Raw genomic sequence first — 15681 nt, 5'->3', positions numbered from 1 at the left:
TTGCTTGATAACGACAGCGCAGGACAAGGCGGCAAGGTTTTTGAAATGTTCGTTTTGTTTATAAACCTTCGGTACATAACAGCACTTACATCTGTCTTATGAATGTACTGAAAATGCTCTAAAGAACGTTGAAGGCGAACATAAACGAGATGTACAGCTCTTTGCTTGCAGCGCGTCAGTCACGCTCATCAGGAAAGTGAGTGAGACACACACACACAAACACACATTTTCATCAAATCATTTGTCATTAAAAGCGGTTCACTTCCGCGATTTGGTACGATTGCGTTCACATAAGCAGCGAACTGTACCAGAGTTCACATGAAACGTACCCCAGACCACCATTTTCAAGTGGACTCTGGTACGGTTCGCGGGTGTGCATCAGAGTATGGAAGACGGCGTTCACATCATCCAAACGAACTGAACTCTGATGTCAATCGAACCTGGGTGCATACCAAAAGTGCTAGTGTGAAAGCACCCTTAGTCTCTTATGATGCCACAAACCTGAAAAACTGTGGAAATTCAGTTATTACTACTTCCTGTAAAGTACATATTTGGTCCTTTTTATGGTGCTTCGTAAACAACTCCAGACTCGCTTCTCAGGAAGTTGCGCGGTTCTGGTTTTCTACCGGTGCTTTTTTTTTTTTTTATGTACATTATACTTCTGATGGTCAGAGACTAGTGCTAGAACTTGAGCTAATTATTGGTGGTCAGACTAATATAATCTGACTGTTAAAAATAAGTAGTATAAACATTAATCTCAGAGCATGTTTTTTCAAAGCCTCAGAACAGCATGCCTGATGTGATTATCTGGATGTTGAGAGGAGAGAAGAGGGTGGCATACACCCGCATCCCAGCCCATCAGGTTCTCTATTCATCCTACAGTGTGCAGGCATGTGGTCAATACTGCGGGAAGACCCAGACTGTCTTTATGAAGGTATTTAAACATATGGCATAAAATGTAATGTTTAAAATTTGCTTCATAAGTAACCCATGATGTCTGTTTCCTAACAGTATCCCATGGACAACAAAAAAGGTTTGAAGATTCCCGTCCAGTTACGTGTGAACATGTGGCTTGGGCTGGCAACAGAAGAGAAGAAGTTCAATCACTTTGCAGAGGGAATTTTCAGTGTATTTGCTGAATTGGTAAATATGATTTATTTTTTGGGTCTGAAGAGAAGCAGTCTTAAGTTAGAAGCTCATTTTAAACCATTGTCTCTCACAGTATGAGAACCAGGCTCAGGTTCTGGGGAAATGGGGCACCACTGGTCTGCTGAATCGCAGCAGGTTTTCTGATGTCACAGGCAAAGTGAAGCTGAAGCAGGAGTATTTTTTGCCCCCGGTTGGTTGGGAATGGGAAGGTGACTGGGGTGTTGATCCAGAGAAAACGTAAGTTGTTTGCTACCCTCAACACAGACATTTGGAAACAGTTGGCACATTTCCAAGCATCATTATATCTGTTTATTATAGTTAGGTGTAGATATTTGAATAAACTAGCAACACTAAGTGTTATACTAAAGACCAAGAATTCAGTGCATTGAACATTTTAAACTCTCCTATCGCATTAAACAATTATATACATCTTTCACATTTTTCACAATTTAAAAAAAAAGTACTAAAACATTGTATCTGTGAGTGATTGTTCAAAAATGCTAACGTTTTGAATGTTGCCATGTGTAGCTATGTTATTATTATATTTACCCCCTTTTTATTATTGGTAAAATTTTAAACCATTTAAGATCTACAGCAAAACCACTGGGATGCAAGACCATTTTTTTTCTCAGTATTTGAGATTTTTTTTTAAATATATGAAATGTGTAAGATTTTATAAACTGAGAGTCACCAGTAATCATTTCATTGGATTGAATGAATTTTAATTAAATTCTTTGACTTTGTAACCCATGCTGCTCAAAAACAGTGAAATTTTATGATGCGAATTTCTAACACGCCCCCACATGTCTACATCACTGTGTGGAAATATTTGTGTAATGCCGCCCAAATGTTCACGCAAAGATAGAAGGCGTGGTTTCAGTAACCGCAGTTAGTGTTGAAGCAGTCAAGGGGAGAAAAGAATAATAATAATTTGATGCAAATCTAGCTAATAGATGTAAGTAATAAAAAAATTATTATTAAAATGATCAAAAACATTTGCATTTTATAAAGAGATGTTTTAATTTCTTTTAAAACTGGTCAACCATGAATATTTGCAGTTTTAGTCATGTTAAATAATGGTGGGATCTGTGGCAAATTTTTCTCTGACGACCACCTCATTTTCTTCAGAAACAGTTACGGTCTAGTCATTAAATAGTTTTTCTTGGGTGGATGGGTAGTCTGCTGACTGAGGCTGATGCAGGACACACAGTCTTCGTGGACGAGGTCTATGAGAACCAGACTCGATTACCAGGAGGAGAATGGAAGCTTGCGGCAGAGCCTTACACTGATGTGGTAAAAGTCCCACCTTTCAGCCTTTGATTCATATCAGATGTCTAATCAAGCCATTCGTTCATTTATTTGTGATTTCTATATAAACAGCCTCTATTGCACTAGTACGTCTACATCTTCATAAAACCAAGAAAGAATGGTTTATAGTATCTGTGTTATTCTCCGTTATCCTTTATTTACAGAATGGAGAAAAGGTTCAAAGCCCTACAGAAATTGAATGCCCACCTGGCTGGAAGTGGGAGGATAACTGGACTTTTGATGGCAACCGAGCTGTTGATGAAAAGGGTGAGCCAGAAATGTTGCCATGTGTTCTTAACAACCGAGCTGTTTTTAAAAGAATTTTCAAAAAACATTTAATTTAAAAAGAATTTACTTTTCTACCTGTTATTCCAAACCTGTATGAGCAGAAAAGATACATAAATGTTCACTACACTTTATGATGAAAGGAAAATATACAGTGACCAGAGGCGGCCTCTAAAATATGGGGAAAAAACCAGTAGAGACCATATGACATGCAATATTCCAAGTCTTCTGAAGTCATGCATTAGCTTTATTTAAAGGGTTAGTTCACCCAAAAATGAAAATTATGTCATTAATAACTCACCCTTATGCTGTTCCAAACATGTAAGACCTTCTTTTATCTTCGGAACACAGTTTAAGATATTTTAGATTTAATGTGGCTGACCTGCCCTCTAAGTTCAAACAAACCAATATCCCGGAGTAATTCATGTACTCAAACAGTACACTGACTGAACTGCTGTGAAGAGAGAACTGAAGATGAACACCGAGCCGAGCCAGAACAAAACATTGACTCGTCACGAGTCAAGAACCGTTTCTGTCAGACGCGTCCGATTCGTGAACCGAGGAAGACAATGCTGAATAAAGACAAGACAATGCTGAATAAAGTCGTCATTTATGCTATTTTTGGACCAAATGTATTTTCGATGCTTCAAAAAATTCCAACGGACCCTCTGATGTCACATGGACTACTTTGATGATGTTTTTCTTACATTTCTGGACATGGACAGTATACCGTACACACAGCTTCAATGGAGGGACTGAGAGCTCTCGGACTAAATCTAAAATATCTTAAACCGTGTTCCGAAGATAAAAGGAGGTCTTACATGTTTGGAACAGCATTAAGGGTGAGTTATTAATGACTTAATTTTTCATCATCATTTTTGGGCGAACTAACCCTTTAAGAAACCGACTGGCACTTAATTTTCTAGACTTTATTTACAGTAAACTTGGCATATTCACACTAGAGCACATTAAACCTTAAACTCATGTCATAAAAGATGAATGAAACTTTAGATGACAGGCTGTTAGGTCATTTACATGCAATCATAAGATGGCACAAATTGATTGGCCTCTGCTGATTCTACAACCTTGCATACTCAACATTTAAATAGTCTGGTGTGTTAACTGTAAGCTGATCCTGCAATGTGCTATCAGAGTTCTTCAAAAACCCTCCACCTTCTCCAGCTCCACCTGTCTAGATTTGCTCTTGGCCATTCATGCGGCATCAACATATCTTGCATTCAGACTATTTTAGACCAGACTGGATAGGTACCGCTGTGGTGTTGCCCAGTACCTGCTTGATTCTTCATAGACATAAACAGAACCGAGTGCATACAGAAGAACTTGGTTTATTAACCGCTAGAGTGCCAAAAGTTACAGACTGCAGCTTTAAATGCTGTGTATTTGTGAGTTTAGGTTGGGAATATGGCTTCACTATTCCACCTGATGATAAGCCCAAATCCTGGGTGGCAGCTGAGAAGATGTACCATTTTCATCGTCGCAGAAGAATGATACGACCTCGCAAAAGGATTCCTGGAGCCAAAACTGCTGATGCAAGTGTATATTCTGCATTTTAAAAGGTTTTTCAAAGTTAATTAGGAATGTATGTTAGATTGTGCTTTTTATAATGCATATTTCCTGATTGTTTGACATGCAGAAGAAGGATTTTGGTGATGTAGAGGGATGGGAATACTCCTCATTCATTGGGTGGAAGTTTCACAGTAAGCAGCGATCATCTGACACGATCCGTCGGCGGCGCTGGAGGAGGAAGATGACACCTTCTGGTCAGATTGGAGCCTCGGCTATTTTCAAACTGGAAGGAGCTCTGGTTAGCATCAAAGCTGCTGAATTTTTATTTTAATTTATAGACTTATTCTGTTTTTTGTTAGCCATATAATGACCTCTTCACTGCTGGTTTGTTTGACAGGGAGTTGACATTGAATCTAAGGGTGATGAAAAAGGCACTAAAGCAGAAACTTCCATTAAGCAGTTTGGAGCCAGCACACTAACAGTATCGTGCACATTTGACCGTGAGTTTAGGACAGAAATTTTAGAATTTATTTATTTTTTCAGAATGTCCAATTTTATTGCTATTGAACTTTTTCTGCCAGAATCCAACACGTACCACTTGAGAGTCTATGTTTACCAGGCCAGAAGCCTTACTGCTTTGGACCGAGACAGCTTCTCGGGTATTATCAGAAATCAAAACTGCTATATATATTTATTTTAATTATTTGTAAAAGTTTTTATTATAACTAAAATCATATTGGTTTTAATTTGCAGATCCATACGTCCATGTGTCATTCTTGCATCACAGCCAAACAACAGAGATAATCCGAAGTACCTTGAACCCGACATGGGATCAGACTCTTATTTTTAAAAATGTGGAAATCTGTGGCGATCCCCAGTCTATTGTCCAGAATCCACCGATTGTGGTTATGGAAATCTTTGACAGTGATCAAGTGGTTAGTCGGATTTGTTTTTGGCAACACTTAAGATTAAGGACCAATTTTGTACTTTTAACTATAGTGTTCCGGTTTCTCAAGTGATGGAGCATTGCATTAGCAGCGCAAGGTTGTGGGTTCGATTCCCAGGGAACACGTTAGGTAAAAAATGTTAGCCTAAATGCATTTTTAGTCTGCTAAATGCTTGAATTTAATTTAACTAGTTGTTAATTTGCATGCATATTTCTAGCAAATTGGCGGTTTATTAGTACTTAGAAAAACATGTTTAAATTCCTTAGTCTGCATGACTATTTTATATCCTCTAAACCTAACTTACTATTAGAAGCAGCAAATTAGGAGTTTGAGGCAAAAGCTTTCCAGGTTGTATCAGGATGCATATTAAATGTAAGGAAACTAGAACTAATAAAAAAATATCCAATAAAGAACATACGGCATATAAACAGTTATTTTTAGTTTACAGATACACCAGACAAATACTAACTACTGTTTAAGTGCAAGTGTCCACACAGCATGAATGATTTGTTTTGTCATTCCTGGTAGGGTAAAGATGAAATGCTTGGCAGAAGTACATGTGTACCTATGGTGAAGTTGACTTCAGGCATGGATGCATCTCCTAAACTCCTCTGGGAGCCTGTAACACACAAAAATGCTCTGGCTGGGGAGATTCTGGTGGCTGCAGAGCTCATTCTGAAGGCCAAGGTATGCTTCTTAATGGAATTTAAGTCTATTTAACCACATTTATGGCTGCTTTGTGATTCATTCGAATTAATCTTATGTTGCCTACTCTAGGGAAATGACACTGAACTTCCCCTTATTCCTCCCAAACGAGGAGAGAAACTCTATATGGTTCCTCAAGGGGTGCGACCTGTGGTGCAACTCACTGCCGTAGAGGTCAGTTTCAACTGTTTTGTCTCATTGTTTGGACTTTTGATTCTTTTGAGACTATGGACTATTAAAACTTTGTCTACTCCAAAAAGACAATTTATTGAAATGAGACGCACACAACCTTAGGAATTAACTATAGGAAGTCATAAATGTAGTGTAGTAAAGAAAAGTTGTGCAGAAAAGCTCCATATAAAAAAGTATTAGTGTTTTTGAAATTTGTTGTTTTGTTGGATGCAGGTTCTAGCATGGGGATTGCGTAACATGAAGATGTATCGGTTGGCTCCTGTGACGTCACCCAGTCTGGTGGTGGAGTGTGGAGGAGAGAGAGTTGAGACAGCTGTTATAAAAAACCTGAAGAAGTGCCCTAATTTTCCAGGGAATGTCTTCTTATTAAAAGTGGTGAGCATCTACCTGTAGAGAAAATGTGCAATCATGCTTTAAAATAAATGCTGCTTCATTGCTATTTTGCTGTCAAATGCAATGACATTCATATTTAAATATGGTCCAAACTGTTTTTCTGAGGTCATAGGCTATATGTATTCAGCATCTTGTTTTCTGTCTTTAGCTTCTACCCAGAGAAGAGATGTATTCTCCTCCTATAGTGCTGAAAGTCATTGACCACAGACCCTTTGGACGGAAACCTGTGGTGGGGCAATGCACCATCAATTCCCTGGAAGAGTTTCGATGTGACCCTTATGCCACAGTTGCAGAAGTGGCCATGTCTTCAAAAAGTAAATTCCCTTATTTATTTATTTTTTTGGCAAACCAATGTCTGTGTGTATGACGGCGTTTTAGTGGCACTTTGGGAAAAAAAATATTATACGATTACGAGAATATAAGTCGAAATGTTTTGAGGATTTAAATAGTATAAATTAAAGTTATATTATTTTCAGAGCAGGCCTTTATTGCGCATGTAAATGTCCTGGATTGAGAGCACCGGGAGAAGTTGCAGGCCACCTGGATTGATTTGAATATTGTCGTGTCCGAGAATATGATTTTTATTAACAGACTGAACAGGAACACATTTTTTTTTTTTTTTTTTTCAACATCAGCACACACACCCAATCGACATTCCTTCGGGGGGCTCTGTAGCTCTCTTATTTAACGCTTTTTTAAAATGCACTACAAATATATGTGGGATTATTAGCAGAAATCATACCTTGTGGCATACTCGCAGGGACAGTATGATTGGAAATAACATTTCATATCTTCCATTGCATTTGTTATTTGTAGTGTGCCAGTCACACAATAGTAATAAGATACGTGCTTTTGCTAGACCTACTTTTAATGCCTCAGCTTTCAAAATCAGTTTTATAGCAAAACAAATTCTGGGTCTAAACAATGTGTTTTCAAGCTCTTTTAATGATCAGATTGCTGTATTGATGTGAAACAATTCCTTCATTAAATTAAACTTTTTTTTTTTTTTTTTTTTTTTGTGAAAAATGTAAATAGGCTATGTGAAAATGTATTCTCATATTATTTCGACTTTATTCATGAAATATTTCTACTTTATTCTCGTTAATATTTCAACTTTTTTTCTTGTAATATTTCGACTTTATCCTCGTAATACTTTGACTTTATATTCGTAATATTTTAACTTTATTTTCGTAGTAGGCCAATTACGACTATTCTTCAAACATTTAGACTTTATTCTCGTAATATTTCGACAACTTTAATCTCGTAAATTTTTTCAACATGACTCTAAAACGCTGTTGTATGTGTGTGTAAGGCAACATTGTGTATTGGTATTCCCTAAACATTCTGCTTTTAGTTTGTTGTAAACATTTTAACTGTTAAACTTTGACAATTAATTATATTCAGACTTTGTTTTAAAGATAAATTCAGCCTTAGGTGCACTATATATTTTGTATTTTGTAAACTTCATATTTTTGTAATTGCATGCTAGATAGTGGCTGATCTCTTTATTTTGCATTTGCATACACATTTTTTACATCCCTCTAAGTTCCAGTTTTACTAACATCTTGCTCCACCAGCACACACCATCTTTTAATGTTAAAATAGTACTGTCAGGATTCACTAAACAACCACAGTGAGGAATCAGCGTGAACCGTTATTTTTGCACTTCACCTTATTGAATATGCATTTTTTTTATATGCAAAATTTATGTGAGGCGAGTATTGAAATGAATCCCGCAGCATGATTTGCTAACATTTGCGCTCATCAAATTGCTCCATTATTTAATGCACAAAGTATGTCTTTAGCTATTTTGTGCTTGGAATGGCTGCATTTGTTGTTGCTAGGAGGAGGCACCACAGAGCGTGGTGGAAGGGAGGGGATTTTTTTCCACATTAATTTATTTGGAATGCCAGAAGTAAACACTTTTTTTGCTGCACTTGGTAGATTGCGCTGGTCATTATGGAAATGAAATGTTGTCTCTGTACTTAAGTCGCACCTTACGTTTCTAAATCTGACCCAAAATATTTAACCGTGAAAAATAAAAAGGGACATGACATACGGCCAAGTATGGTGACCCATACTCAGAATTCGTGCTCTGCTTTTAAGCCATCCAAAGTGCACACACACACAGCAGTGAATGAACACACACCTGGCAGCCATTTATGCTGCGGCGCCCGGGGAATGGTTGGTGGTTCGGTGCCTTGCTCAAGGGCACCTAAGTCTTGGTATTGAAGGTGGAGAGAGAACTGTACATGCACTCCCTCCACCCACAATTCCTGCCGGCCAGAGACTCGAACTCACAACCCTTTGATTGCGAATCCGACTCTCTAACCATTAGGCCAATGCTTCCCCATAGTATAGTCACCTTAACACTGTTGATTCTTGTGTACAGCAAATTTGCAAAATACAAGTTTAAAAGAGTATTTATTATTGGCATTCTTAAATTCTCCCTCTTCCTGCAGTGGCTTTGATGGCAGCTTCTCCTACAGACCTCCATGTAAACATAGATGACGGCCGACAGCTTCTTCTAGAAGCCCAGGTACTGCTACCAAGTCGCTTGATTTTAAAGATTTAGGAACTTGCGTCTCACATCTGTATGAATTTGCTGCTATTTGTAACTTTGTAAATTTCAGTATTTGTATGGCATCTCAGCTGCTGTTGACAATATGGCCACTGCTAGTCACCTTCATATATATATATTATATATATGTATATATATTCGAATTAGCCTTATTTTATATAAATATAAAATAAGGCACTTTAATCAAAATGCCTACATTTTGTAATATAATTCTAAGTTATAAATATATAAAGTGTGTAGTTTCTGAATGCCAATATTTAGTCTGTAGCCCACATTGTTTCTGATTTAAGTAAATCTTCACTTTCTGACGTCACAAATGGGTTAAACTGTGGGAGTATCCAATCAAAATTATAAATCTCATTTCACATTATGATGATTTGTACAGCTGACTTGCTCTGAGGAATCATACTAACTTTTAATTAATTTAAAGTTACCTCCCTTGTGTGTACATTTATTCATGGAGAAAAGGATCATGTAAATTTAATGTATACATTTTTATCAGTTTTTTTTTTTTGTGTGTGTATTAAATTTACATTCAGAAACTGAAATGCTAATAGAAATGTTAGGTTCCTTTTTACATAGATTTAGATAAATTAACGTCTTTTAATGATGACTGGGTCTGTTATACTAATAATATAAAGCTGAAAATGGTCAAATATGAGATTTAAAAGATTTTTCAAGCATAACAATACTCCTTTACACCAGTTTTTAATGAATTATCTTTTTTGTGTGCGTGTGTTCAATGTGTGCCGTTCCTGGTTTCAACAGCGTGAGAAGGTGAGTTCAGTGTTAATATTCTACACACTTTCCACTTAAGCTTTGGTTTTAAGTAATTTATCATCATAACTGTATTTTAGCTCTTTCACAAGGATGAAACTAACCATTTTGTCACCGCTTTGCAGGAGAAAGAGACTGTTGATTGGTGGAGTAAGTTTTATGCTTCTGTTGGAGAGCGTGAGAAATGCCGCCCATACCTTGACAAAGGTTATGATACATTGGAGGTGTGAATTCTGTCTAAACTGTATGATAACATTGCAGATATACATATTTATTTATTATTCAATTAATAAATACCTTAAATTTAGAAATATATTGTAATGTTACTACATAAAACAATTGCTCACCCAATGTGATGCTTACTCTTATTTATTTATATATATATGTATATATGTGTATATATATATATATGTGTATATATATACGTGTATATATGTTTCTGTGTGTCTATATATATATATATATATATATATATATATATATATATATATATAGACAGACACACACACACAGCGAGAACTTCTGTCATTGTGCTTATTTTTAAGCTTGAAAGCTTCAGTTCTGTATTGTTATTGCATGCAAAAAACTACCAGTGCAATATTCAGTTGTTTGGAACCATTTGTACTTGGGTAAATAATGACAAATTATATTGTTGGGTGAGCGTTCACTTATTTTACTTATTCGCATGTTTTTCATATTGATGAATTTGAATCCACAAAGATTTGTTGTATGGTTTAGTATTTGTAGTGAGGTTCTCTTCTGTTGGTTTTCATAGGTATATGACCATGAGCTTGAAAGTGTAAAAGAGTTCATGGGTCTTAATGATTTCTGCAGCACCTTCAAATTGCAACGTGGTAAAAATGAAAGTGATGATGATGACCCCGATGTAGTTGGAGAATTCAAGGCAAGATGGCTTATTAATTCGCTTTAAGAATAAATGTAATGCTGATTAAGCAGCACCTTACGTTTCTAAATGATTTTGTTTATTTGATTGTTTTCAGGGCTCTTTTAAGGTGTACCCACTGCCAGATGACCCAGGGGTGCCCCCTCCGCCACAACAGTTCAGAGAGCTGCCCGACAGTGTCTCTCAGGAGTGTGTGGTCCGAATCTATGTGGCTCAAGCCATCGACCTGCAACCCAAAGACAACAATAGCAAAGTACTACTTTCTTTCATTCAGCATTTCAGAAAGCTCATGATTAATATTTGGGTGTGTTGAATTTCTTTTTAGTTAAATGAAATGGCAAAGCTCCTTTTCTTTTTTCAGTGTGACCCATATATCAAAATCTCTTTGGGGAAAAAGTCTTTTGATGACAGGGACAACTATATACCATACACACTTAACCCAGTGTTTGGAAGGTAATGTCATAGATCTATTGAGAGTTTATCTTGTATTCAGACAGTTAAAGAAGTGAACTGTGAACTAAAAATGTTTTCCCTCAACAGAATGTTTGAACTGACATGCTTCCTCCCACAAGACAAAGACCTGAAAATTGCCGTCTATGACTTTGATTTGCTCAGCCGTGATGAGAAAGTTGGGGAAACTGTGATTGACTTGGAGAACCGTCTTCTTTCTCGCTTTGGTTCCTACTGTGGTTTACCCCAGACATACTGCATGTGAGAACCATACACTTTAATGCAAATTTATTTTCTTTGAGGACAACAGCATTGGTTGATTCATGGTTTTATTCATTAAATAGCTCTGGACCAAACCAGTGGCGCGATCAGCTCAGTCCATCTAAGATTCTTGGACAGCTTGCCCGATGGAAAGGATTGAGTCCACCCAGGAGTGAAGACAATGGAAACACGTTATCCTTTGGTGGCCGATTGTACTGCCTCTCTGACTTTGGTAATTTTTAGAGCTTTTTGTTTTTTTGAAAGTCATTGTTGTATTGGGGTATATACTCCAAACTGTGTTAAGACCTGATTCACACATCTTCATATGTCTTGTCGTATTGATTGAATGGACAGTTGTCCTATAGCAACTGTAAATGTGACCCTAGACCTCAAACCCATTCATATTGCTATGGAGATCATTGGTGTATGGTTTGTTAGCATAGGACGATATATGGCCGAGATCCAACTATTTGAAAATCTGGAATCTGAGGGTGCAAAAAAATCTAAATACTGAGAAAATCACCTTTAAAGATAGCTAAATGAATTCTTAGCCATGCATATTACCAATCAAAAATTAAGTTTTGATATATTTACGGTAGGTAATTCACTAAACATCTTCATGAAACATGATCTTTACTTAATATCGTAATGGTTTTTGGCATAAAAGAAAAATCGATAATTTTGACCCTTATGTTGTTTTTTTGGCTATTTCTGAAAATATAGCCCAGCGACTTAAGACTGGTCCAGGGTCACACATGTCCTATAAAACTACTAAAAACTGTTGTCTTAAGGTCAAACTTTTTAAAAGCTGTTTGAAACGTTTAGTTAAGTTGTCTAGTATACATGTATATGTATGCATTTTAGAAGCAAACAAGGAAATTCACGAACACCTGGGTCCTCCAAGTGAACGGATCGCTCTGCACGTCCTGAGAACCCAAGGCCTGGTTCCGGAGCATGTTGAAAGCAGAACTCTTTACAGTAGCTTCCAACCGACTCTCCCACAGGTGTGAGGCTATTCACAGGCCAGTTCTTCCTGTGATATACCATACAGAGCCCAGAATACTGCTTTGTTATCTGCGTTATTGACTAGTCTTTGTTTTATAGGGAAAACTGCAGATGTGGGTAGACATTTTCCCAAAAAGTCTTGGGCCTCCTGGACCTCCTTTTGACATATCTCCACGCAAAGCAAAAAAGTAAGAAGAAATTGGTGATTTTGGTAATGCTTTTGTGTTGATCGGCAGTTGACTCGTGTTCATTCTTTCTATAAGGTATTTTCTGCGCGTCATTGTTTGGAACACTACTGAAGTAGTTTTGGATGACACCAGCATTACTGGTGAAAATATGAGTGACATCTATGTAAAGGGGTATGTAAAAGATTTAAGTCTGTTAAGACAAAACCATTGAGATTGTGTTTTTTTGCTTCCATAACATATTTATATATTTAAATATTTATCACACTTAAAAAAAAAATCTCTTTCAGTGTTGGTCTACTTTAACACTGTTGCCGCAGGTCGTTTTTCATGTCCATGGGTTGGAGTTACCCCAATTACATGATATTTAGCCCCTAAAATGCAAATTTTACAAATGTGATTGGGCTAGTTTTGAGCAGCAGTTGGGTGGGTTTTGTTGTGAAAACCTGGCAACCCAAATCTCTTTGCATCTGTAAATTTGAATAACAGTACATATAGTGAAGGCCACTTTCACGAAATGTTTCTCAGGGACTGAGCCAGAATTCTCCCCTTCATTAGCACTTACACCCAAACTCTACAGTTTTATTTCCATCTGTATTCTGAAGGTTTTTACAGAGGAGTTTATTTCATCTGCCTCATTTATATGTCTCAGATTTCTGGTCCATATTTCAATAATTTGCGTATTTAAATAACATTTCATAAAACCTGTAATTCATAATAGATATCACCACATTTCCCTGATTGATTAGTTCGATTTTTACACTGTTCCCCTTTGGAGTCTTCCCTTAATGTGTTTTACAAGTAATATGTGTTGTAATTCATGCGTTTATGCCTTTGATTAGTTGGATGCCAGGTATGGAAGAAGATAAGCAAAAAACAGACGTCCATTACCGATCTTTGGATGGCGATGGGAATTTCAACTGGAGATTTGTCTTCGGATTTGAATACTTGCCTACAGAGCAGCTGTGTCTTGTATCTAAAAAGGTAATGCAGTTTGGATGCGTTTCATGTATTATGAAGAGCACTTGGCAGTATTAAAATATTCATCCTTTTCTGTTAAAAAGGAACATTTCTGGAGCCTTGACAAATCCGAGTTTAGAATCCCACCCAAGCTTATTGTTCAAATTTGGGATAATGACAAATTCTCTCTGGATGATTACCTGGGTGAGACCTGTGTATGCAGATCTTGGAAATTTTGGCGTTGTCATATTATGGGGTTTGTGTATTAATCTCACGTATGTTGCTCTCAGGTGCTGTTGAACTTGATCTGCACCACCTCATCATCCCTTCCAAAACACCGAAAAAATGTAACCTTAGCATGATCCCTGATGGAACCACACCTGGAAAGTCAGACCAACTGAAGTCTCTCTTTGACCAGAAGTCAGTTAGAGGATGGTGGCCGTGCTACATGGATAAAGACGGCAAGAGGGAACTCGGTGTAAGAACAGTTAACACACTGTATTTCTTTGTTGCAGTATGAATATTCATTATTAAGTCAAATGGATATAATCAAACCTTCTCTACATTAAATACTTGTCACTTGCAAATATGTGATATTTTGGTAAATTGGGATGTTAATGTCATTTTCCTAATTGGGGTTACTTTAAATGTTGGTTTCAGGGAAAGGTTGAGTTGACTTTGGAGATTGTGAATGAGAAGGAAGCGGATGAGAGACCTGCTGGAAAAGGCAGAGATGAACCAAATATGAATCCAAAACTGGATCCTCCCAAGTAATTGATTTCTACCTTTTGTGTTTCTCCTGTTCTGTGTGTGAATAGAAGGTCATCACAAGATTTGTTTCTCTTTTCAACTTCTCAGGCGACCTGAAATGTCATTCTTTTGGTTCTCAAATCCATGCAAGACGTGCAAGTTCATAGTGTGGCGAAGATTTAAGTGGGTGATCATTGGCCTTGTTGTGCTAATCTTAGTGCTGTTATTCATTGGGATCTTGTTGTTTTCATTACCGGTAAGGACACACTACATCAGTCCTGTTGGGAATTTACACTTGAGATGTAATGTCTACAATGCAAATTCATTTTTTTTTTTTTTCAGAACTATATTTCCATGAAAATCGTCAAACCCTTCAATTAAGTTCAGGAGGAGTTCAACTTTTTTGTCATTTTATCCATGTAGTTGGCATGATCTAGGTTTCAGAAATGGTCAATTTTCTTAATGGGGTTTGCACCATCAATACAGTGTTTATGTTGTGATTGTTCATGTGGTTGTTTAAGTATTTACCTTGAATCACTTTTTGCACCAATATTAAATTAATCATGAATTTGCACTTGTTGGTTGATATTTGATATGTTTAGAAACATTTGTGCATGCAAGGTGTTTTCTATTGCGGACAAAAATGTTGTTATTGCATTATAACCTCTTGATCATTTTAAAGCTGACTGATTAAAAAATGTTAAATAAAGATGTTAATGTTTGTATAAACTGTATATTTGTTAGTAGGAACTTCAGTTAGTTATTTTGCCATTTTCACCAACATAAATTGAAAATGAATATGACATTTTATCCATAAATTGGTGCAAACATGGTTTTTATGATACTATGTTGTATAACCATAAGGGCATAAAGTGCACATATAACAGTGTATCAAAGTCAGAAATTAACCCTTTTATATAGTTAAGCAATATCATGCAAGCAAGAGTGCCATTTTCCCTGACATTTCTATGATTGGAAATTAAATATAAATTTTATAAAACAATTCGATAAACAAAGTTAATACTTGAAATATAACTACAGCCTTAATGTCATGTACACATACCCACACACACATACACACACACATATATATATATATACACGACAATAAAAATAAAACCATTTTGTTCAGTATTCTGTTCTTTCTATTACCATTAGGTGTCACTATGTACATTAGTCATGAATGATTATCATTGACAGTCTAGTTTGTCATATAAATATACACTGTGAAAACAATATATATGGTTTAATAGTTAAATTGCGTTGATAAGTTAATGTGAATATGCATTTTTTTTTTTTTTT

The 15681-nt window shown here is 36.5% G+C and overlaps 1 protein-coding gene across 3 annotated transcripts in view; it reads left to right on the top strand.

Annotated features, from left to right (window-relative positions):
* LOC113111919 (myoferlin-like) overlaps window positions 1-15462 on the top strand; it is a 31165-nt gene extending 15703 nt beyond the window's left edge. For all 3 annotated transcript variants that reach the window (XM_026277130.1, XM_026277131.1, XM_026277129.1), the window contains 31 exons: window positions 779-934; window positions 1012-1143; window positions 1223-1386; window positions 2328-2442; window positions 2622-2724; window positions 4156-4292; window positions 4397-4567; window positions 4667-4769; window positions 4851-4928; window positions 5023-5204; window positions 5745-5903; window positions 5994-6095; window positions 6327-6488; window positions 6655-6820; window positions 8969-9045; window positions 9856-9864; window positions 9990-10088; window positions 10640-10768; window positions 10866-11021; window positions 11130-11221; window positions 11309-11479; window positions 11563-11711; window positions 12344-12483; window positions 12584-12672; window positions 12748-12843; window positions 13512-13653; window positions 13734-13833; window positions 13920-14107; window positions 14290-14399; window positions 14488-14635; window positions 14722-15462. In XM_026277130.1, coding sequence (XP_026132915.1) covers window positions 779-934; window positions 1012-1143; window positions 1223-1386; window positions 2328-2442; window positions 2622-2724; window positions 4156-4292; window positions 4397-4567; window positions 4667-4769; window positions 4851-4928; window positions 5023-5204; window positions 5745-5903; window positions 5994-6095; window positions 6327-6488; window positions 6655-6820; window positions 8969-9045; window positions 9856-9864; window positions 9990-10088; window positions 10640-10768; window positions 10866-11021; window positions 11130-11221; window positions 11309-11479; window positions 11563-11711; window positions 12344-12483; window positions 12584-12672; window positions 12748-12843; window positions 13512-13653; window positions 13734-13833; window positions 13920-14107; window positions 14290-14399; window positions 14488-14635; window positions 14722-14760 — 3864 coding nt within the window. In that variant the 3' untranslated portion in view covers window positions 14761-15462. The remainder of the gene's footprint in view (window positions 1-778; window positions 935-1011; window positions 1144-1222; window positions 1387-2327; window positions 2443-2621; window positions 2725-4155; window positions 4293-4396; window positions 4568-4666; window positions 4770-4850; window positions 4929-5022; window positions 5205-5744; window positions 5904-5993; window positions 6096-6326; window positions 6489-6654; window positions 6821-8968; window positions 9046-9855; window positions 9865-9989; window positions 10089-10639; window positions 10769-10865; window positions 11022-11129; window positions 11222-11308; window positions 11480-11562; window positions 11712-12343; window positions 12484-12583; window positions 12673-12747; window positions 12844-13511; window positions 13654-13733; window positions 13834-13919; window positions 14108-14289; window positions 14400-14487; window positions 14636-14721) is intronic.
* Window positions 15463-15681: the final 219 nt, after the last annotated feature.

The sequence above is a fragment of the Carassius auratus genome, chromosome 12 (assembly GCF_003368295.1).
Source record: "Carassius auratus strain Wakin chromosome 12, ASM336829v1, whole genome shotgun sequence".
Lineage (NCBI taxonomy): Eukaryota > Metazoa > Chordata > Actinopteri > Cypriniformes > Cyprinidae > Carassius > Carassius auratus.
The sequence above is the reverse complement of the archived record's forward strand: the minus strand, read 5'-3'. Positions and strand labels throughout refer to the sequence as shown.